General features: G+C 46.3%; 1 protein-coding gene across 7 annotated transcripts in view; it reads left to right on the forward strand.

Moving 5' to 3' along the window:
• The window catches only part of LOC126986716 (diacylglycerol kinase theta-like), a 130,266-nt gene that overhangs the window by 88,593 nt on the left and 18,271 nt on the right, over window positions 1–23,402 (forward strand). For 3 of the 7 annotated variants that reach the window (XM_050843080.1, XM_050843077.1, XM_050843082.1), the window contains 10 exons: window positions 2,835–2,915; window positions 3,535–3,639; window positions 4,493–4,745; window positions 9,651–9,874; window positions 15,315–15,533; window positions 16,887–17,024; window positions 17,902–18,076; window positions 19,591–19,913; window positions 20,958–21,087; window positions 22,539–22,855. In XM_050843080.1, the coding sequence (XP_050699037.1) occupies window positions 2,835–2,915; window positions 3,535–3,639; window positions 4,493–4,745; window positions 9,651–9,874; window positions 15,315–15,533; window positions 16,887–17,024; window positions 17,902–18,076; window positions 19,591–19,913; window positions 20,958–21,087; window positions 22,539–22,855 (1,965 nt within the window). The remainder of the gene's footprint in view (window positions 1–2,834; window positions 2,916–3,534; window positions 3,640–4,492; window positions 4,746–9,650; window positions 9,875–15,314; window positions 15,534–16,886; window positions 17,025–17,901; window positions 18,077–19,590; window positions 19,914–20,957; window positions 21,088–22,538; window positions 22,856–23,402) is intronic. The other 4 variants (XM_050843081.1, XM_050843083.1, XM_050843078.1 and 1 more) reach the window with 3 other exon arrangements.

Raw genomic sequence — 23,402 nt, forward strand, 5'->3', positions numbered from 1 at the left:
TTCTTCCAATTGAATGAAACAAAAGTAACACAAAATAGCAACACAAAATGGCAACACAACAGCTTTTAATCTTCCTAGAGCGACATCGATGGACACGTTTTTTTTCCTCCTTTCTTTCTTCACATTTCTTCTGAGTCAAACAAAAGTAACACAAAATAGCAACACAAAATAGCAACACAACAGCTTTAATCTTCCTAGAGCGACATCGATGGACACGGCTTTTGTTTCCTCCTTTCTTTCTTCACATTTCTTCCAACTGAGTCAAAGAAAAGTAACACAAAATAGCAACACAAAATAGCAACACAAAATGGCAACACAACAGCTTTAATCTTCCTAGAGCGACATCGATGGACACGGTTTTTATTTCCTCCTTTCTTTCTTCACATTTCTTCGGAGTCAAACAAAAGTAACACAAAATAGCAACTCAGAATGGCAACACAACAGCTTCTAATCTTCCTAGAGCGACATCGATGGACACGTTTTTTATTTCCTTTCTTTCTTTCTTCACATTTCTTTCAACTGATTCAAACAAAAGTAACACAAATAGCAACAGAAAATAGCAACACAAAATAGCAACACAAAATGGCAACACATCAGCTTTAATCTTCCTAGAGCGACATCGATGGACACGTTTTTTATTTCCTTTCTTTCTTTCTTCACATTTCTTCGGAGTTAAACAAAAGTAACACAAAATAGCAACACAAAATGGCAACACAACAGCTTCTAATCTTCCTAGAGCGACATCGATGGACACGGTTTTTGTTTCCTCCTTTCTTTCTTCACATTTCTTCCAACTGAATGAAACAAAAGTAACACAAAATAGCAACACAAAATAGCAACACAAAATGGCAACACAACAGCTTTTAATCTTCCTAGAGCGACATCGATGGACACGTTTTTTTTTCCTCCTTTCTTTCTTCACATTTCTTCCAACTGAATGAAACAAAAGTAACACAAAATAAGAACACAAAATGGCAACACAACAGCTTTTAATCTTCCTAGAGCGACATCGATGGACACGGTTTTTGTTTCCTCCTTTCTTTCTTCACATTTCTTCTGAGTTAAAAAAAGTAACACAAAATAGCAACACAAAATAGCAACACAAAATGGCAACACAACAGCTTCTAATCTTCCAAGAGAGACATCGATGGACACGGCTTTTGTTTCCTCCTTTCTTTCTTCACATTTCTTCTGAGTCAAACAAAAGTAACACAAAATGACAACTCAAAATGGCAACACAACAGCTTTTAATCTTCCTAGAGCGACATCGATGGACACGGTTTTTATTTCCTTTCTTTCTTTCTTCACATTTCTTTCAACTGAGTCAAACAAAAGTAACACAAAATAGCAACAGAAAATAGCAACACAAAATAGCAACACAAAATGGCAACACAACAGCTTCTAATCTTCCTAGAGCGACATCGATGGACACGGTTTTTATTTCCTTTCTTTCTTTCTTCACATTTTTTCCGACTGAGTCAAACAAAAGTAACAAAATAGCAACAGAAAATAGCAACACAAAACAGCAACACAAAATGGCAACACAACAGCTTCTAATCTTCCTAGAGCGACATCGATGGGCACGGTTTTTGTTTCCTCTTTTCTTTCTTCACATTTCTTTCAACTGAGTCAAAGAAAAGTAACACAAAATAGCAACACAAAATAGCAACACAAAATAGCAACACAAAATGGCAACACAACAGCTTATAATCTTCCTAGAGCGACATCAGTGGACACGGTTTTTGTTTCCTCTTTTCTTTCTTCACATTTCTTCCAACTGAGTCAAACAAAAGTAACACAAAGCAACACAAAATAGCAACACAACAGTTCAGCAGCAAGAGTGACGCGATACTAGGGTGTTTAGACTTACCATAACAGCCGTGCCTCACTATACCACCAGAGGGCAACCCAACCCAACCCAACCAACCAACTCCACACCACACTCCAACACCACACCATACACAACACCACCCCAAGCAAACCACTGCACACCTTCAAATATACCACACCACAGCACACTACACCACACTCCAATACCACACCATACACTGAACACCACCCCAAGCAAACCACAGCACACCTTAAAACATACCACACCACACCACACTACACCACACTCCAATACCACACCATACACTAAACACCACCCCTAACAAACCACAGCACACCTTCAAATATACCACACCACACCACGCCATAATAGCCGTGCCTCACTATACCACCAGAGGGCAACCCAACCCAACCCAACCAACCAACCCCACACCACACTCCACCACACTCCAATACCGCACCATACACTGAACACCACCCCTAACAAACCACAGCACACCTTCAAATATACCACACCACACCACGCCACACCATACATGACCTCAGCATATCACGTCACACCACATCACACCACCAGCGTTGCCAGGTTATCGTATTCACCTCATTGTCTTTAGCATTTTTAAGCCTCAAACTCTCGTACCTACACAAATAACGATAGAAAATTAAAGTTATCGTTAAAGCTGTTATTTATTGATGCTCTTTTTTTTTTTTTTCCTTTTTGACATAGTTATTGGTCCGAATCTACGAAAATGCAATGCGATGAGTACGATATCATACCATACCATACCATACCATACCATACCATACACGACCTCAGCATATCACACCACACCACAAGCCCACACCGTATCACACTTAACACCCTCAAAATCACCACACCACACCACACCCCAGCCTACCCCACCCCACACCCCACTACACACTCCTACACCTCACATCACATCCTCTCACCCTACACCCAGCTGACCCTCTCCTCTCTCTCTCTCTCTCTCCCCCGTGAACAGTAAGCATCCCCCGAACGGAGGTGCCCATGGAAGCAATCATCGGGGTGCAGAACAGAAGGAAGGACACACTATCAGGAGACTGTGAGTGTTGCGTGCGTGCGTGTGTGTGTGTGGTGGTGGGGAGTGTGTGTGTGTGTGTGTGTGTGTGTGTGTGTGTGTGTGTGTGTGTGTGTGTGTGTGTGTGTGTGTTTTAGTACTAGTTTTTGTCGTCGTCGTAGAAGTAGTAGTAGTAGTAGTAACAGTAGTAGTAGTAGTAGTAGTAGTAATAGTAGTAGTAGCCTATAATGTGTTTTTTTTGTTTTTGTTCTATCAATGAAATATTTACCTGCATACTATTATTTCTACTTTTATCTATTCTTTCTACTTCTATCTATTCTTTCTACTTCTATCCCCATCGTGCCTACCCCTCAACATGTTACCCTCTCCCCATGTCCTTCATCCCTGCCTCCTTTCCCCTTCCTCCCTCCCTCCCTCACTTTGTCATTACCTCGCATGGCTCTCTTTCCTTTCTTTCCTCTGTACTCTCTATCCTCATTCCCTTTCTCTGACCTTCAACTCAACCCACCTCAACACAAACTATTCCATTTCTTTCCTTCCTCTCATTTTCTGTACTCGCTTCCACCTGTACCGCCCTCCCTTCGCCTTATGCCCAAACTGAACCTCTCTGACCTCCTCCTCCTCTCCCGTCTCGCCCCCACAGCAAGGAGCATTTCGGAGGAGTTCACCAGCGAGGGGTACAAGATGCGGGAGTGTGAGGAACCCGCCATGAGAGAGCGATCCAGAGACAGGGACGAGAAGGACGAAGGTAAGGAGGCGGTGGGGGTGTCTGGGGATGATGGAAGGAGTACGAGGGAGGGAAGCAAAGGTGGGGAAGGAGGCGAAGATGGGGGAAAGATTGAGGGAGGAGGAGTGTAGGGAGAAAGAGGAAGGAATAATGTGTATATGTGGGTGGATGAGAGAGTATATAAGGAAGGAAAACAAAGGATGGAAGGGAAATAAGGAAGAGAGGATGAAGGCAGAGGTGTTGGAGGAAAGAAGGAGAAATAAGAAGATACATGTGGAGAGATAAGTAAGAGTAGATTTATATGAAAGGAAAGCAAAGAAGGGGAAGGGAAAGGAGGGAGAAAGTATCGAGGTAGGAGTGTAGTAATAAACAGAAAGGAACAACAAGGACAAAGACTCGTGTTTGTAGGTGGATAAGTGACTGGGTACATGTACTGATGGATTGGCGGTGGGGTAAACAGCTGGAGGGGGGTTGAGGGTTTGTTTAGTAAAGAGTGGGTGGAAGGTGACAGGTGAACTAGACTGGTCGAGTTGTCTATCTGCCTGTCTATCCACATATCGCCACCGTAAACAAACCGCCTAAGTTATTATTTTCTACTTTACAGTTAATCTGAAAAGAACTGTCATTATCTTATTTGACTTAAGATTTAGGCAGGAATGAAAATGCCAATTCTAGAACACTCAAACCCTGAATGACGAAGGCAACTATACAAAAATGGGCGTCACATGTTGAAAAATTGATGTACACAAAAACCTGGAAATCACTGAAATATGACTTAGGCGATTATTTTATGAGGGTGACGATATATCTATCTGTATCTATTTATATCTATCCTTTCCCCCCGTCCCCCTCACCTCTCCTTCCCCCCACACAGAGGTGGTCAAGGTATTTGACGGCAACAGTTCCCTGCAGCGTCGCATGTTCCGCCTCGTCACCGTCTCCCGCGCGGCCTCGGTGGCGGAGTTCCTGACGGCGGCGCTGCGGGCCTTCCACCTGCCGCAGGAGGTGACCAGCACCTTCCTGACGGACGCCTACTCGGCCGAGGAGACGGAACTCACCGACCCCCTGCCCGTGTCCAAGCTGACGCGGCGAGAGGGCAAGCGTCCCGCGGTGTTCCTCAGATACAGGTACGAAAGGCTGCTTCTGATGATGTACCTGTGACCACACCTGACATTTTTTTTCTGCCTGCACATATTTTTTTTTTTTTTTTTTTTTTGTATGGTTGAGTGTATCTTTTTCCTTACCTCTACCCTTCGTTACCTTTATTTTATTTTTTTATTTTTTTATTCCTGCTTTACCTGTGACCACACCTGACATTTTTTTTCTGCCTGCACATTTTTTTATTTATTTATTTTTTTTTTTTGGTATGGTTGAGTGTATCTTTTTCCTTACCTCTACTCATCGTTACCTTTCTTTTTTTTTATTCCTGCTTTACCTGTGACCACACCTGACATTTTTTTTCTGCCTGCACGTTTTTTTTGTTTTTTGTTTTTTTTGGTATGGTTGAGTGTATCTTTTTCCTTACCTCTACCCTTCGTTACCTTTCTTTTTTTAATTTTTTTATTCCTGCTTTACCTGTGACCACACCTGACATTTTTTCTTGCACATATTTCTGTTTTTTTGTATGGTTGAGTGTGTACCCTTTTCCTTACCTGTACCCTTCATTACCTTTCTTTGTTTTCGTTTTGTTTTTATTCCTGCACACCTCACTACTATTATTTTCTCGCCCCTGCACATGTTTTTATTCTCCCCGTATGCCTGACTTTGTATCATTGTTTTCTTACTCGTATGTATCTCATGTGTATAAATCTTCCTCTTGAATTTGCTCATGTATACTTGTCTGTCTTCTCATTCAATTGCGAAATCTCTTTATATTCGTCCTCCGCAGCCTTCCTCGTACCTGTGTTTGTTATTCTCTGTACCTCACTAGTTTTCATCTCGATCTGGACAACAATGCGCAGATCACCTTTCAGATGCATAACACGCATAAATACAGCAAGTCACTGGTTCATATAGGAGGTGCCTTGATGCCTCCCTTTTTGTGCAAATTTCTCCCTTTGTTTATGTGCTCATGTTTGTATTTCCTTTGGTTCACGTGTTGTATTTCTTCCTTTCCGTGCACCTTACGTACTTTCCTTTCGTGTGTTTTCTTTCCTCTCTCATCCATTTTATTGCTATTTCTTCTCATTTACGCGCCTGTTTTCCGTTATGCCGCCTCTTATTCCTCCTTTCTCTTTCGTCTCTGCCTAGCAGCATCTGGAAGTACGCCTTCATACAGCCTGTGCCTAAGAAGGGTGACCGTTCCAATCCCTCAAACTACCGCCCTATAGCTTTACTTTCCTGTCTATCTAAAGCTTTTCAAAAGCATCTTTCCACTTCTAACCTTCTATCTGATCGCCAGTATGGGTTCCGCAAGGGGCGTTCTACTGGTGATCTTCTTGCTCTCTTAACTGATTCTTGGTCATCCTCTCTTAGCCGTTTCGGTGAAACTTTCTCAGTTGCGCTAGACATATCGAAAGCCTTCGATAGAGTCTGGCACAAGTCTTTGCTTTCTAAACTGCCCTCTTTCGGATTCTATCCCTCTCTCTGTACCTTTATCTCCAGTTTCCTCTCCGGCCGTTCTATCTCTGCTGTGGTAGACGGTCACTGTTCTTCTCCTAAACCTATCAACAGTGGTGTTCCACAAGGCTCTGTTCTATCACCCACTCTCTTCCTATTATTCATCAATGATCTTCTTTCTATAACAAACTGTCCTATCCATTCATACGCTGATGACTCCACTCTGCATTATTCAACTTCTTTCAACAGAAGACCCTCTCAACAGGAATTACATGACTCCAGGCTGGAGGCTGCAGAACGCTTAACCTCAGACCTTGCTATCATTTCCGATTGGGGTAGAAGGAACCTTGTGTCCTTCAATGCCTCAAAAACTCAATTTCTCCACCTATCAACTCGACACAATCTTCCAAACACCTATCCCCTATTCTTCGACAACACCCAGCTGTCACCTTCTTCAACACTAAATATCCTCGGTCTATCCTTAACTCAAAATCTTAACTGGAAACTTTATATCTCTTCTCGCTTCCTTGAGGTTGGGCGTTCTGTATCGTCTCCGCCAGTTCTTTTCCCCCGCACAGTTGCTATCCATATACAGGGGCCTTGTCCGCCCTCGTATGGAGTATGCCTCTCACGTGTGGGGGGCCTCCACTCACACAGCTCTCTTGGACAAAGTGGAGTCTAAGGCTCTTCGTCTCATCAGCTCTTCTCCTCTTACTGATAGCCTTCTACCTCTCAAATTCCGCCGCCATGTTGCCTCCCTTTCTATCTTCTATAGATATTTTCACGCTGACTGCTCTTCTGAACTTGCTAAATGCATGCCTCCCCCCTTCATGCGGCCTCGCCGCACACGACTTTCTACTCAAACTCATCCCTTTATTGTCCAAATCCCTTACGAAAGAGTTAACCAGCTTCTTCACTCTTTCATCCCTCACGCTGGTAATCTCTGGAACGATCTTCCTTCAACTGTATTTCCTCCTGCCTACGACTTGAACTCTTTCAAGAGGAGGGTATCAGGACACCTCTCCTCCCGAAATTTACTGCTCTTTCGGCCTCCTTTTCGGATTCTTTACAGGAGCAGCGAGTAGCGGGCAATTTTTTTATTGTTTCCTTTTTTTGTGCCCTTGTGCTGTCTTCTTTGCTGTAGTAAAAAAAACCATTTTATTTCCTTTTCCTCTCATTTGCTTGCCTGATTTCCGTTTTACCGTCTTTTATTCCCTTTTTCTACCTCTCGTGTTCCTTTACTCTCTCAACATACTTTTGCATTCCCAAATAAGTTCTCTCCTTAACCTACTCTTCCCTTTCTCTCTCAAAGTGTAAATTATCCTCCTGTTTTATGTGTATGTGAGGTATTCGCCCCTTTTACTCGTGTGTGTGTATATATATTCACCTCAATCGTTGTCATTTTTATGGTATGTACTATGATCTCAATCCCTAATGTATGCACCCTGCCCTTCCTCGCCCACCTCTACACACCTCCCGCTGCGTACCGTCTTTCCTCCCTTCAACGTGTTCCTGTGTGTGTGTGTGAGTGTGTGTTCCATTCCCCTTCTACCTCCAGTGTGTTGGTGTATCGCCCTCTCTGTGGTATTGCATCCTCTCCCTCGTCAATGCGTGCGCCCTGTTCTTCCTCGCCTCCTCTCACCTCCTCTCTATTCTGTCTTTTGGCGTCTCTTCTGCTCCCTTATACCTGTTTTGTTGTCTTCTGCTCCCTTATACCTGTTTTGTTGTCTTCTGCTCCCTTATACCTGTTTTGTTGTCTTCTGCTCCCTAATACCTGTTTTGTTGTCTTCTGCTCCCTTATACCTGTTTTGTTGTCTTCTGCTCCCTTATACCTGTTTTGTTGTCTTCTGCTCCCTAATACCTGTTTTGTTGTCTTCTGCTCCCTAATACCTGTTTTGTTGTCTTCTGCTCCCTCATACCTGTTTTGTTGTCTTCTGCTCCCTTATACCTGTTTGCCTTCATCGTCTGCCCTTGGTCTCACTATAACCCATATTTTTAAGCATATCAGCGGCGCGCCTAACTTCCCCTGATTGAAAAGCCTCACGTGGAAGTTGCTGGGCTTTTCATGGAATGTTTTGTGATCCCAGTGATAATTTTACAAGACTTCTGCTTCATGACCGGGAAAGTGCACCCATGGATACCCGGTTCACCGTTGGCAGATTGTCGTACTCAGAGCATAGTATTTACCGGTATCTGACGCCTAACTATTACCAAGAAACATCAGGAATTAACTATTTTAACGATAATTATAAGTGAATCTCCTTATTGGGGTCCACGAGACAGTTTTGGGGTCGGAAGTCGGTAAATATAAGAGGCTGAGTAAGACAATCTGGCAATGTTGACGCGGTTACTCTTCTCTGGCCTTGGGAAATTGTCGTAATGGAGCCTGATACGTTTAAGAATATGGACCTTTATCACCCTCCTCTACCCAGGCGCCCCTCCCCCTGTACGTAACTCTTCCTCCTTCTCTCTGTTTGTTTTACTCACTGTTTTTATCTTGCCCGTGTACCCATTTGACTCTACCGCAGCATTGCCAAATTGTCGTACTTTGAACATTCCATTTATCATTTTTAGGCTCCAAAACTGTTGCAACCACACAAATGACGATAGAAATTTGAAGTTATCGTTCAGACTGTTAAATATTGATGGTTTTCGCTTTTTTCTGCTATATGTATCGGTCCAAAACTACGGAAATGCAATGCGCTGAGTACGATACTTTGGCAACGCTGCTCTACCGTCACCCAGACCACAGATCTCTCCCCTACTTACGCCCCTTTTAACCCCTCTTCTGTTTGTTCTATTCGCCGTTGTTGTCTTGCTCGTGTACCTTTCCCCTCTACCGTCACCAAGACCACAGATATCTCCCCTACTTACGCCCCTTTTAACTCCTCTGTTTGTTCTATTTACTGTTGTTGTCTTGCTCGTGTACCTTTCCCCTCTACCGTCACCCAGACCACAGATCTCTCCCCCCACTCACGCACTCTGCCTCCCTCCCTGCCTGGACACACCTCTATACACGCTCTGGTTGGTTTTATAAGACACTTTCGCTCCTCACATCAACTATTTCTAAAGGTCAAAGAGGGGGTCACTCGGGTTCTAATGAGTGCTTCTTGAGGTTCACGATACAGAAGAAGGGTCAGACTACCACCAGGGTCATAAAACTACTCCTGGAAATGCCCTCAATTCCTCCGAAAGCCTTGTCAAATATGTGTTCTTGGGAGCCGAAAGGTTTTATAACACGACCCAGAGATCTGTGTCTTGATCGTGTACGTGTTCGCCTCTATCGTCACGCAGACCACAGATCTCTAACCCCCACCCCCCCTCCTACTTATGCACCCTGTTCTCCCTCACCCGCCTGTCCACACCTTCCACTGTGCGCCGTCCTTCCTCCCTGTGCCGTGGTGGGGTGTGAGTGTGCTGAAATGATGAGTAGAACCGCATCAGGCTGACTCAGGCCCCAACACGGCTACTAGCGGCGCGTGTGTCGTGTGTCGCAGGGAGAAGGGCAACGACGAGGGCCACATCCGAGTGTACCCGTCACGCCTGGGAGGCACCGTGGGCGTGGAACACACCGTGCTGCCCGTCACCTCCCTGACCTGCGTCACCGATGTCATCTCCCTCGCACTCAAGAAGTTTGACCTACCCGACGCCAACCCCGAAGACTACCATCTCGTGGAGGTGATGCTGGACAAGGGAGGTGAGTGTCCCCGGCTCATGTACCTGTGTGATGACCTTAGTTTCCTTATGACAGTAACCTTGCGTGAAGAATGACTCAAAAACAGGACCTTTGTGTATGCTGGACAAGTAAGGTGAGTGTCCCCGGCTCGTGTACCTGTGTGATGACCTTAGTTTCCTTTTATTCCTCCTCTCTCATCCATTTTATCGCCTTTTCCTATCATTTACTTTCCTGTTTTCCGTTATGCCGCTCTTTTATTTCTTTTATTCTACTTCTCTTCTGTTCCTTTACTCTTTCAACGTACTTTTGCATTCCTCAATAATTTTATCTTCAACGTACTCTTCCCTTTCTCTCAAAGTTTAAATTTTCCTTCTGTTCTAACCTTACGTGAAGAACTGAAACAGGACCTTTGTGTAATGCTGGACAAGTAAGGTGAGCGTCCCCGGCTTATGTAAGTGACTAATATCCTTAGTTTATATAGGGCAGAGTAACCTTACGTAATGAACTGGCTCAAAAACAGGACCTTTGTGTATGCTGGACAAGTAAGGCGAGCGTCCCTGGCTTATGTACCGGATTAATGTTGTTAGTTTATATAGGGCTGAGTAACCTTACATGATGACCTGGCTCAAAACAGGACCTTAGCGTATAGCGGTATCTGGACACCTCTCCTCCCGAAATTGACCTCTCTTTCGGCCACCTCTTTTGATTCTTTTTTTTAGGAGCAGCGAGTAGCGGACTTTTTTTTTATTATTGTTTCATTTTTTTTGTGCCCTTGAGCTGTCTCCTTTGGTTAAAAAAATGCGGGACAAGAAAGTGGAGTGTGGCCTCTTAACATTATTACTTGTGTTAAGAGCAGCGATACGTAAGGCAAAGTAACAAACAGGCTTGGCAGGTTACCACGGACACGGCTCAGCGCTAAGGAACTTTTGGCAATACTGGAAAAGTGGGGTAAATATCCGTTCTTCACATGCCATAAGGGGCTATTACACTGGGCAAATTTTCCGTGGATCTTCAGTCAAACCACGATTTCCGCTGGCGTGGTTCTCATATTCCCGTGGTTTTCTAACGTGTCCACGATCTCCCAAAGCTACGGTAGATTTCACCGAAGGACGACGGTATTACTCACCATCATCATCATCAGCAATAACAAGAAACAAATGAGAGCCACGCTGCCGGAAATCGTGGTTTGACTGAAGATCCACGGAAAATTTGCCTAATGTAATAGCCCCTTAAGTTTTACCTGACCTAACCCGTGAACACAAAACCCTCGTGTGATTATAACTGACGCGCGAGAAACTGGTTCAGAACAAAGTAACAGGCTCGGAATGTTACCACGGACACGGCTCAGAGCTTAGGAACCTTTGGCAATGCTTGAAAAGTGAGGCAACACTCCCTTCTTCACGTGCCTTATTTTTTTTTTACCTAACCAAAGGGGATGGAGATGATTGCCGGCGACACACAGCTATGACACATGCTCCCAACCTTACCTTCACCTTTACCTTTAAGGGGCTATTACACTGGGCAAATTTTCCGTGGATCTTCAGTCAAACCACGATTTCCGCTGGCGTGGTTCTCATTTGTTTCTTGTTATTGCTGCTGATGATGATGATGGTGAGTAATACCGCCGTCCTTTGGTGAAATCTACCGTAGCTTTGGGAGATCGTGAACACGTCGGAAAACCACGGAAATATGAGAACCACGCCAGCGGAAATCGTGGTTTGACTGAAGATCCACGGAAAATTTGCGCAGTGTAATAGCCCTTTTACCTGGGATATCAAAACGCTCATTAGACTATTTCCGATGCGCGAGAAACAGGTTCGTTGCACACGGGAGTCAGGTGAGAGAAACAGGTAGAACAGGTGAGGGTGACGTAACGAGCGTGACCTTCCTTCCCTGACGAGAGAGAGAGAGAGAGAGAGAGAGAGAGAGAGAGAGAGAGAGAGAGAGAGAGAGAGAGAGAGAGAGAGAGAGAGAGAGAGAGAGAGAGAGAGAGAGAGAGAGAGAGAGAGAGAGAGAGAGAGAGAGAGAGAGAGAGAGGAGGAGGAGGAAGAAGAAGAGGAAGAAGAAGAGGAGGAGGAGTTTATAGGAAGCTGAAAGAGGCAACGAAAAGTGATATGATGAGAGAGAGAGAGAGAGAGAGAGAGAGAGAGAGAGAGAGAGAGAGAGAGAGAGAGAGAGAGAGAGAGAGAGAGAGAGAGAGAGAGAGACTGACCCTGACATCGTATCAGTATTTGTTGACAGTTATGTGGCTACTTTGACATTTTAATTCCATTCTTGGGACGCACCGCACATGTCCTTCCTGCCCTCGACTCAGACCTGCGCCGGATCAGACGGGAAAGAAGGGAGAGTCATGGAAAGGGAGAGGAGGGAGAAAGGGTGAGGCGGGGAGGGAAAGGGAGAGGAAGGAGAAAGGGTGAGGCGGGGAGGGAAAGGGAGAGGAAGGAGAAAGGGTGAGGCGGGGAGGGAAAGGGAGAGGAAGGAGAAAGGGTGAGGCGGGGAGGGAAAGGGAGAGGTTGATTGGGAGTAATTTTTTAACCCGGTAGCAGCGACGGGCCAAATTTGTGCCATGATTTAAACCCCCCAAAATAGATGATACATAAAATGATCACAAATGCTTTGATATATATTATGAAATGGTTTGTGTGAGGGATGATTTTTTCTTATTTTTCTCGCTTAGAGGGACCATTAAGAAACATGATCCCTGCTTCTACCGGGTTAAACGTATTATCATTTAACAATTAAGTGGCTAGTTTGCCTTTTTAATTCCACTTTTGAGACGGAGTAAGTTAGAAGTGTTGGGTTTTCACATACGTATTACAAACTCAGTCTTAAAAAGTTATATAAACAAACTCTACGAACCCAACTAAACACGCCTTAACCCATCCGCTACGATTGACACGGATTTGGCTTTCAGTGGTAGCTCGGTAACATACACTCCCAGGTCTTTCTCTGCCTCTGTGGTATTGTGGTATTGGTGTGCTGGATATCCCCTCCCAAGGTGCAGGACTTTGCATTTTTCTTCATTGAATTGTAGCAGCCACTTTTTGTTCCATTCCTGTAGCTTGGTGAGGTCTGACTGTAGGAAATCCGCGGTCAAGGGGTTAAAAACTCAACATAAATCCCTCATAAAATAATCGCCTAAGTCATTTTTCAGCGATTTCCAGGTTTTTCTCTACTTCAATTTTTTAACATGCGACTACCATTTTTGTATAGTTGCCTTCGCCATTCAGGGTTTGAGTGTTGTAGAATTGGCCTTTTCGTTTCTGCCTAAATCTTAAGCCAAATGAGATAATGACAGTTCTTTTCTGATTTCCTGTAAAGTAGAAAATAATGACTTAGGCGGTTTGTTTACGAAGGTGATGAATTATTGCAAACTTAGTCGTAAAAAAATGATATAAATAGAAGCCAAAAACACAACTAACAACACCTTGAAAAACAAAACAAAACAAAAACAAAAAACGTAAAAAAAACATCCACATTATTTTTTTTTACAACAAAGGAGACAGCTCAAGGGCAACAAAAAGAGTATAAAAAAAATAAAAAGCCCGCTAGTCGCTGTTCCCACAAGAGACAAAAGTAAAGAGTGCCAAAAGAGAGTTGATAAAGATTGATACGACGTTCAACAAATCCGATCACCTCCTCCACTTGGGTTAAACGCATCCAGAATACCAGGTTAGGTTAGGGTGGTTGAGGTTAGATGATGATTGTTAGGTTTATAGAGAATTAAGTCAAGCTCGTAACGCATATTCTCTTGACGCCATTCCATCATACCTGTTTTGGTGTGTGTGTGTGTGTGTGTGTGTGTGTGTGTGTGTGAGAGAGAGAGAGAGAGAGAGAGAGAGAGAGAGAGAGAGAGAGAGAGAGAGAGAGAGAGAGAGAGAGAGAGAGAGAGAGAGAGAGACAGACAGACAGACAGACAGACAGACAGACAGAGAGAGAGAGAGAGAGAGAGAGAGGTGAAGTGTACATTTAACCCTGGATGTGCTTAGGGTCCTTCACAATAATCAATATCAGGTCACGTCTCACCCTTTGCAAAAAAAAAAAAAAAAATCGCTATCCGTGCCTTTGTGCCTCAAGGAGTGGGTAGGGGAGGGGGAAGGGGAGGAGGGAGGGAGGGAGAGGGAGGAGAGGGAGGAAGGAGGAGGCTGGAGAGGGAGGAAGATGGAGAGAGGTTGAGAGAGAGAGAGAGAGAGAGAGAGAGAGAGAGAGAGAGAGAGAGAGAGAGAGAGAGAGAGAGAGAGAGAGAGAGAGAGAGAGAGAGAGAAGGGAGGAGGAGGGTGGGTCAGAGAGGGTAAGAGAGAAGAGAGAGAGAGAAGGCAAGAAGAGAGGAGGCAGGAATGGAGGTAAAGATGAGGAGGGAGAGAGGGAAGGGGAAGGAAAGAAGAGGACGGGTCTGCAGTGGGAGGAGAGAAGAAAGAGAGGAAAGAGAGGGAAGGCAAGGAGAGAGGAGCTAGGAATGGAGGTAAAGTTGGAGAGAGAGGGAAGGGGAAGGGAGAGGAAAGAAGGGGAAGGACTGGAGTGGGAGGAGAGAAGAAAGAAAGGGAAGGCAAGGAGAGAGGAGGCAGAATGGAGGTGAAGTTGTGGAGAGAGGGAAGGGGAAGGAAAAAGGAGGACAGGGAAGAGAGAGAGGGAAGGCAAGGAGAGAGGAGGCAGGAATGGAGGCAAAGTTGACGAGGGAGGGGAGGGAGAGAGAGAAGAAGGAGGAAAGTGGGCGGTGGAGTGGGCGGGAGAGAAGAGAGACAGAAGGAGGGCAAGGAGAGAGGCTAAAGTGGGTGGTTGTCTATAAGGAGTGACCTGGAAATGGGTGTGAGTGACCTGGAATGGTTTGCAAGACATGGATGGTGGTGGTGAGGAGGGGGGGGTGAAAGGGAGAGAAGTATGAATTAGGTATAGAATTGATAGTTGTGGATGTAGGTGAAGAGGGGTGTGTTGAAAGGAGTAAGGATGGGGTCGAAGAAGGGATTGACTAGGTGTGGGTGGATGGGTGGGTGGAGGACGCTGGTTTAGGGATGTTTGGCAGTAGTGGAGGGAGAAGGGGATGAAGGGAAGGGAAGAATTTAACCAAGTACAGAGTTTCCTGTATTGTGAAATTTGGCTGTGCGGATCCGTAGATTACTTATGCAGGTGTGTGTGTGTGTGTGTGTGTGTGTGTGTGTGTGTGTGTGTGTGTGTGTGTGTGTGTGTGTGTGTGTGTGTGTGACCTCAACTGAGATTTAAGATATACCATGTCTTGATATTGATCTGCCAAGGAAACTACTACTACTACTTACTACTACTACTACTACTACTACTACTACTATTACAACCATATCACTCACAGCAACAGGAGCAGCATCAAACAGCAACATCCCCTCTCTAAACACGCCCCAACAACCCTCCCTCCCTCCCCCAACACACAGCAATCGTTCATCATAATCTTCTTCAACTAACCATCTCCTCCTTTCCTTCCCTTACCTTCCAGTCTCGGAGCGCGTGATGGAGCACGGTGAGAAGCCCTGGGAGCTGCTGAAGGTGGTGGCGAGGGACAGCGTTCGTCAGATGGAGATGATGCGCTTCTATCTCCAGCTCGCCAAGGACCCGCACGGCTCCAGCATCGCCCTCTTCGTCGGGAACCTGCCGCCGAACCTCTCGCAGCGGCAGTATGACAACATCCTGACAGATATCCTGGGTAACGGCGAGGGTGCGTGACGGGATGTGTTTCGTTTTGTTGATGTGTTGGTGTGGGTGTGTTAGTGTGTTAGGGGGGAGGGGGGAGGAGGAGTAGAAATTAAAGTGTGAGAGTTAGACAGAGATAGATAGATAGATAGATAGGATGTATGAATGTATGTCTGTGTTTCTTTGTGTTTGTGTGTGTGTGTGTGTGTGGGTGAGTGGGTGGGTGGGGGGAGGGGCATATATTGAATGAAAGGGCTAGAGTTTCAGGGAGATAAATAGATAGATAGATAGATAAGGAATGTTTGTATGTATGTATGTTTGTATGTATGTATGTATGTATGTTTCTGTTTCCTTTGTGTCTATATAAACAAACTTAACATGAACTGCTTGTCGGGTACGTGTGTAATTCTTGTTTCTCTTTTTTTCCTCACGACACGACCACCGCCACCACCACCCCCACACCACCACGCAACACCACTCCACTATCACTGAATACCACCCCTCACTATACATCACCACTCACTGCAAAACACCACCACCACAAACATACCACTGCACACCACTCCACACCATTACACACCACCACCCCAACCACACCTCCACCACAAACATACCACTGCACACCACTACACACCACCACCACCCCAACCACACCTCCACCACAAACATACCACTGCACACCACTCTACACCATTACACACCACCACCCCAACCACACCTCCACCACAAACATACCACTGCACACCACTCTACACCATTACACACCACCACCCCAACCACACCACCACCACAAACATACCACTGCACACCACTCCACACCACCACCCCAACCACACCTCCACCACAAACATACCACTGCACACCACTCTACACCATTACACACCACCACCCCAATCACACCTCCACCACAAACATACCACTGCACACCACTCCACACTATTACACACCACCACCCCAATCACACCACCACCACAAACATACCACTGCACACCACTCTACACCATTACACACCACCACCCCAATCACACCACCACCACAAACATACCACTGCACACCACTCTACACCATTACACACCACCACCCCAACCACACCTCCACCACAAACATACCACTACACACCATTACACACCACCACCCCAACCACACCTCCACCACAAACATACCACTGCACACCACTCCACACCACCACCCCAACCACACCACAATCACCCACCATGACAAACATACCACCCTTACTCACAACCACCCACACCCTCACCCCCCAAATTCCTACCACCCAAACACCACGACCCGCACCCTATCACCCCTTCCCCATCAACACCACGACCCCACCTCCCCTCCCCACTCCCTGATGCCAACCGCACCCCCCCCCTCACAGCCGGCTACAAGTACTCCAGCTTCGGACCGATCTACTACGAGTACGGCTCCATGGTCATTACCTACGACGACCCCGACCTTGCCGTGCGCGCCTTCTACACCCTACGAGAGTCCTGCTACGACGACAAGAACCTCCTGGGTGAGTACGACGAACCACGACAACGATTTTTTTTTTTTTTTTTACAGAAGAGACAGTTCAAGGGCGTAAAAAAAAAAAAATAATAATGAATAAAAAAAGCCCGCTGAAAAGACGCGTAAACCTGTTAGTGAGTGACAGTGACGACCACAGCTGAAGTGAGAGCCTGTTTGGTGAGTACACGACCAGGACGACACAAAGATAGGAACCACGACCACGATGACTGAAAAGACGCATGCATTCATTGGGTAAGTACACGACCACAACGACCCCAGAATCACGTGACGAAAGAGTCTGTTGGGTGAGTACACGGCCAGGACGACACAAAGATAGGGACCACGACCACGATGACTGAAACGACGCATGCATCTGTTGGGTCAGTGAGTACACGACCACCACGACCCCAAAATCATGAGACAAAAAAGCCTGTTGGGTGAGTACACGACCAGGACGACACAAAGATAGGGACCACGACCACAATGACTCCGAAAAGACTCATGCATTCATTGGGTAAGTGAATACACGACCACAACGACCCCAGAATTATGTGACGAAAGAGGCTGTTTGGTGAGTACGTAGCCATCAGGGCGACGCTTGCTGCTATAGGTATTGGGAGCTGTGTGACCCATTGCTTTGTGGTTAACCGATGATAACATGAATTTGATGTATAGGACCTAAAACATATTGGCTTTGTCCACTCTTGATTTCCTTTTTTTCTTTTCCCTTCATTTTCTCCTTTTCTTTTTCTTTTTCTTCTCTTCCTCCTCCCTGTCCTTGTTCCCACACTTCCCTTGCCATTCTCCTCTTTATCTCCGGCTTTCCCTGCTCTCGCCTCCCGTCCCCTTCCTTACCCCTCTTCCTTTCTCCGCCACACCCACAGTGATGCTGCTGCCCAATGTTCAGCCGCAGCTCATCCCCGAGGGCGTCCAGCCGCTCCTCGTGTTCGTCAACGTCAAATCCGGCGGGTGTCAGGGCCTCGAGCTGATCCACTCCTTCAGGAAGCTCCTCAACCCATACCAAGTCTTCGACCTGGACAACGGAGGGCCGCTGCCGGGGTGAGTCACGCTCTTTTGGTTTTAGGTGCTGGCTTTTGAGGGGCGTCTTGGATGAGCAACGTTAATGGCGCATTTTATTTATTGTGGCTGCTGTGATGACTGACACTTGCTTGGCCCATTCCCCCCCCCCGTTGCTGCACTTAACCGAAGTTGCTGAAGTTATATACAGGGTTAACTGAAGGTCTGGGCAGCATGTGGGTAATCTTCCGCCACTCTTGGCTTCAGAGCGTGGAAACTTTTTTTCAAGGGCTGTATTGCTAAACATTTCGCGGCCCAAGTACACCTATTTGACAAGGCTTTCGTAGGAGTTGTGGGCATTTCCAGTAGTAGTTTTATGACCCTGGTGGTAGTTTTGCCCTTCTTCTGTACCGTGAACCTAAAGAAACACTCATTAGAACCCAATTGATCCCCTCTTTGACCTTTAGAAATACTGATGTGAGAAGCGAAAGTGTCTATAATACCGACCTTTGTCTTTCCTCCCACGACTGAGAGGGGCTTAGAATAACAGACATGTTAAGGGGCTATTACACTGGGCAAATTTTCCGTGGATCTTCAGTCAAACCACGATTTCCGCTAGCGTGGTTCTCATTTGTTTCTTGTTATTGCTGCTGCTGATGATGGTGAGTAATACCGTCGTCCTTCGGTGAAATCTACCGTAGCTTTGGAAGATCGTGGACAAGTCAGAAAACCACGGAAATAGGAGAACCACGCCAGCGGAAATCGTGATTCGACTGAAGATCCACGGAAATTTGCCAGAATAGATATTTTTTTCATTAGAACATGCTGCATTCCTTTCCATGACGTATCACAGGCCTGTTTCTGTGTCTGTTTTCGTCGATCTTATACATTCATACCACAGCCACCGTTGCCAGATTGTCGTACTCAGAGCATAGTATTTACCGGTTTCTGACGCCTAATTATTGCCAAAAAACATCAGGAATTAACTATATTTTAACGATAATTATAAGTGAATCTCCTTATTGGGGTCCACGAGATAGTTTTTGGGTCGGAAGTCGGTAAATATAAGAGGCTGAGTACGACAATCTGGCAACTTTGACCACAGCACCTGTAGAAGTATCCAGCAGCACCTTATGCTTGTTGGCGGTAGCGAGTGTTCTAAGGCTAATTGGTTCACGGATAGAGAAAGTCAATATCCGTCAGGATTATTTTAATCATAAAATTTCGTACAAGTCATTACGACAAACATAACACATGGAAAAGGTGTTTGTGTGTGTATGCGTTTGTATGAATGTTGTGTAGTGTGGATGACATAAATGTTGGTGTGTGCGTGTGGAACAGTATATATAATTTAACAATAGAAGGACGAGGACAGACAGTAGAAAATAAACGAGTAACAATAGATAAACAATTGAGACGCAACACGGACAACAGGGAGCGCGACGAGAGACAAGAACATTAAAACATAAATGACAAAAATACACTCTATGCTCTCCCAACTCAGCCTAGCCCCCGCCCCTCCCAGCACCACCCCTTCACCCACCGCCTCCCCCCAGGCTGTACGTGTTCCGCAAGGTGAAGAGCTACAAGATCCTGGTCTGCGGCGGGGACGGCACCATCGGCTGGGTCCTGCAGTGCCTGGACAACGTGGGCCAGGACTCCGAGTGCCAACACCCCGCCTGCGCCATCGTCCCCCTGGGCACCGGCAACGACCTGGCCCGCGTGCTGCGCTGGGGCCCGGGCTACAACGGCGGCGAGGACCCCATCAACCTGCTGAAGGACGTGATCGAGGCCGAGGACATCAGGCTCGACCGCTGGACCGTTGTGTTCCACGTGGACGAGAAGGTGGAGGACAAGCCCACGCAGACCAACTCCACCGGTAGGTTGTGGATCTGGGTTGTTTGTCTGTGTGTCTGTGTGTCTGTCTGTCTGTGTGTCTGTCTGTCTGTGTGTTTGTCTGTCTGTCTGTCTGTTTGTCTGTGTGTCTGTCTGTCTGGCTGGCTTGCTGGCTGGCTGTCTCTCTCTCTCTCTCTCTCTCTCTCTCTCTCTCTCTCTCTCTCTCTCTCTCTCTCTCTCTCTCTCTCTCTCTCTCTCTCTCTCTCTCTCTCTCTCTCTCTCTCTCTCTCTCTCTCTCTCTCTCTCTCTCACACACACACACACACACACACACACACACACACACACACAGGGGTAACATGAGCCCCACAGTCACACAGTCTGTGCACGCGTGGTACTGTCTTATCACTCCACCACGACAATGACTACTACTACTACTGCTACTAATACTAATACTACTTCTACTTTCTCCCCCTCTCATCTTTCTTTTTTTCAATCAAAGGTGTAGTAAGCAGAGGAAGTGGGTCAGTGGGTCAGGTAGGCTACAGGCGGGGTACAAAGAAAGACAGTAAGGGTCGTATTTTTAAACCATTCGGCGCCCAAGTTCACATAGTTGACAAGGGTTTCGTAGAAGTTTCGGGCATTTCCAGGAGAAGTTTTATGGCTCTGGTGGTAGTTTGATCCTTCTTCTGTACCTTGAACCTAAAAAAACACTTATTAGAACCCGACTGATCCCCTCTTTGACCTTTAGAAATAGCTGATGTGAAGAACGAGTGTCTTATAATACCGTATTTTAAAACATTTCGTCGCCCAAGTTCACATATTTGACAAGGCTTTCGTAGGAGTTAAGGGCATTTCCAGTAGTAGTTTTATGACCCTGGTGGTAGTTTGACCCTTCCCCAGTAGCATGAGCTTAAATAAACACTCATTAGAACCCGACTGACACCTTCTTTGACCTTTAGAAATAGCTGATGTGAAGAATGAAAGTGTCTTGAGTGTACAGTTGTATGGCGTAGGTTCGTCAATTGTTGTCACTCACACCCTAACCACCCCTTCTCTTTCTCCCCCTTCTCCCCTCCGCCCCCAGCCGGCTCCACCAGCGAGGACAACACTCAGATCTTCGTCATGAACAACTACTTCGGCATCGGCATTGAGGCGGAGCTGTGCCTCGATTTCCACAACGCCCGCGAGGAGAACCCCAACAAGTTCAACAGCAGGTGAGCGGCGGCGACAGCAAGTAGTTGTAGGGAGGGAGGTGAAGAGGTTGAAAGCAGACGAGGTGAAAGAGAGAGGAACAAACATAGGAGGAAAATTTAGGGTTACCGTAAGAAAAGCTGAGCAGGTGAAGGATATAGGGAGAAGAAGACGGTGAGAACAGTTAAGGTGAATGGTGGAAGAGTATTGATGGGTTATTAGGACAGGTGAAGGAAGAAGTTAAAAGCAGACGAGGTGAAGGAGAGAGGAACAAACATAGGAGGAAAATTTAGGGTTAACGTAAGAAAAGCTGACCAGGTGAAGGATATAGGGAGAAGAAGACGGTGAGAACAGTTGAGGTGAATGTTGGAAGAGGATTGATGGGTTATTAGGGTAGACAGTGATACAGCGGAGGAGGGAAGGAGTTGAGAAAAGAATGAGGATAAAAGGGGAAAGAAGACGACGAGAACAGTTGAGGTGAATGTTGGAAGAGAATTGATGGGTTATTAGGGTAGACAGTGATACAGCGGAGGAGGGAAGGAGTTGAGAAAAGAATGAGGATAAAAGGGGAAAGAAGACGACGAGAACAGTTGAGGTGAATGTTGGAAGAGGATTGATGGGTTATTAGGACAGACAGTGATACAGTGGAGGAGGGAAGGAGTTGAGAAAAGAATGAGGAACTAACTGGAGGAAGACCAACAAAACGAAGTGAGATGAATAACACATGGAAATAAAGGGATCATGGAGGGATAGACAGTTAATAATGGATAAAGAGGATGGATAAAGATTAGACACAGAGGAGAAAAGGAGGAACCAAGAGGAGGAAAGAGGATCAACAAAAACGAGGTGAGATGAATGAGAGATGAAAACATAGAGATTCATAAAAGGATTGGCGGTTAATAATGGGGTGTTCAATTTCTGGTGTTCACATTCTGGTGTTCAATTTCTGGTGTTCAATTTCTGGTGTTCACATTCTGGTGTTCATTTTCTGGTGTTTACATTCTGGTGATCAATTTCTGGTGTTCAATTTCTGGTGTTCACATTCTGGTGTTCAATTTCTGGTGTTCACATTCTGGTGATCAATTTCTGGTGTTCAATTTCTGGTGTTCACATTCTGGTGTTCAATTTCTGGTGTTTACATTCTGGTGTTCAATTTCTGGTGTTTACATTCTGGTGTTCAATTTCTGGTGTTCACATTCTGGTGTTCAATTTCTGGTGTTCACATTCTGGTGTTCAATTTCTGGTGTTCAATTTCTGGTGTTCACATTCTGGTGTTCAATTTCTGGTGTTCACATTCTGGTGTTTAATTTCTGGTGTTCAGTTTCGAAATGAGGATTAGACAGAAGAGAAAAGGAGGATCGGAAGGAGGATTGGCCATGAGTAATAGCGTAAAAATGAAAGGGATTAAGAGAGTGTGAATGGGAGTTACTTGAGGAAGCTTAACACGCCCCGCCGCCCCTTGCACCTCCCCCAGACTCCACAACAAGAGCGTGTACGTCAAGATGGGTCTCCGGAAGATGGTGTCCCGCAAACTCTGTAAGGACCTGCACAAGGAGATACGCCTCGAGGTGGACGGGAAGCCTGTGGAGCTGCCGCCGCTGGAGGGAGTCATCATCCTCAACATCCTGTCGTGGGGGAGCGGCGCCAACCCCTGGGGGCCGGAGAAGGACGACCAGTTCAACAAACCCAACCACTGGGACGGACATCTCGAGGTGGTGGGCGTGACCGGCATCGTCCACCTCGGCCAGATCCAGTCCGGCCTGAGGTCTGCCATCCGCATCGCCCAGGGAGGTGCGTGAGGGGAGGGGAAGGGGGTTCTAAGGGGGTGGGAGGAACGGGAGAGATGGGCTGGAAGGGGCAGGAAAGGGTGAAATGACGGTCTGAGTGAGGGGAAGGGGAGGAGGAGAGAGGAAAGGGGAAAAGGGAGGGGGTTGTAAGGGGATGGGAGGAACGGAATAGATGGGCTGGAAGGGGCAGGAAAGGGAGGGTCTGGAGTCTGCCATCCGCATCGCCCAGGGAGGTCCGTGAGGGGAGGGAGAGGGGAAGGAAAGTAGGGGAGAAAGGGGAAAAGAAGGGGAGAGGAGGGGAGGGATATGATGCTTTATATAGAAGGGGAGAGGGGAGTGTGTATGGTGAGAATGGGAGTGTAACAAGTATGAAGTCACGAGGGGAGGAAGGGGTGAAACTAGAGCAGAAATATACATGGCTTGATATGATGCTTTATGTAGAAGGGGAGAGGGGAGTGTAGAGGGTGAGAATGGGAGAGGGAGGATGTTACATGTAGTGGGTAAAGGGAAGAGGGGGAAGATGGGACGATGTTGTAAGGGGGAATGGGGGG

Source organism: Eriocheir sinensis, chromosome 62, assembly GCF_024679095.1.
Source record: "Eriocheir sinensis breed Jianghai 21 chromosome 62, ASM2467909v1, whole genome shotgun sequence".
In the NCBI taxonomy this organism is placed as follows: Eukaryota; Metazoa; Arthropoda; class Malacostraca; order Decapoda; family Varunidae; genus Eriocheir; species Eriocheir sinensis.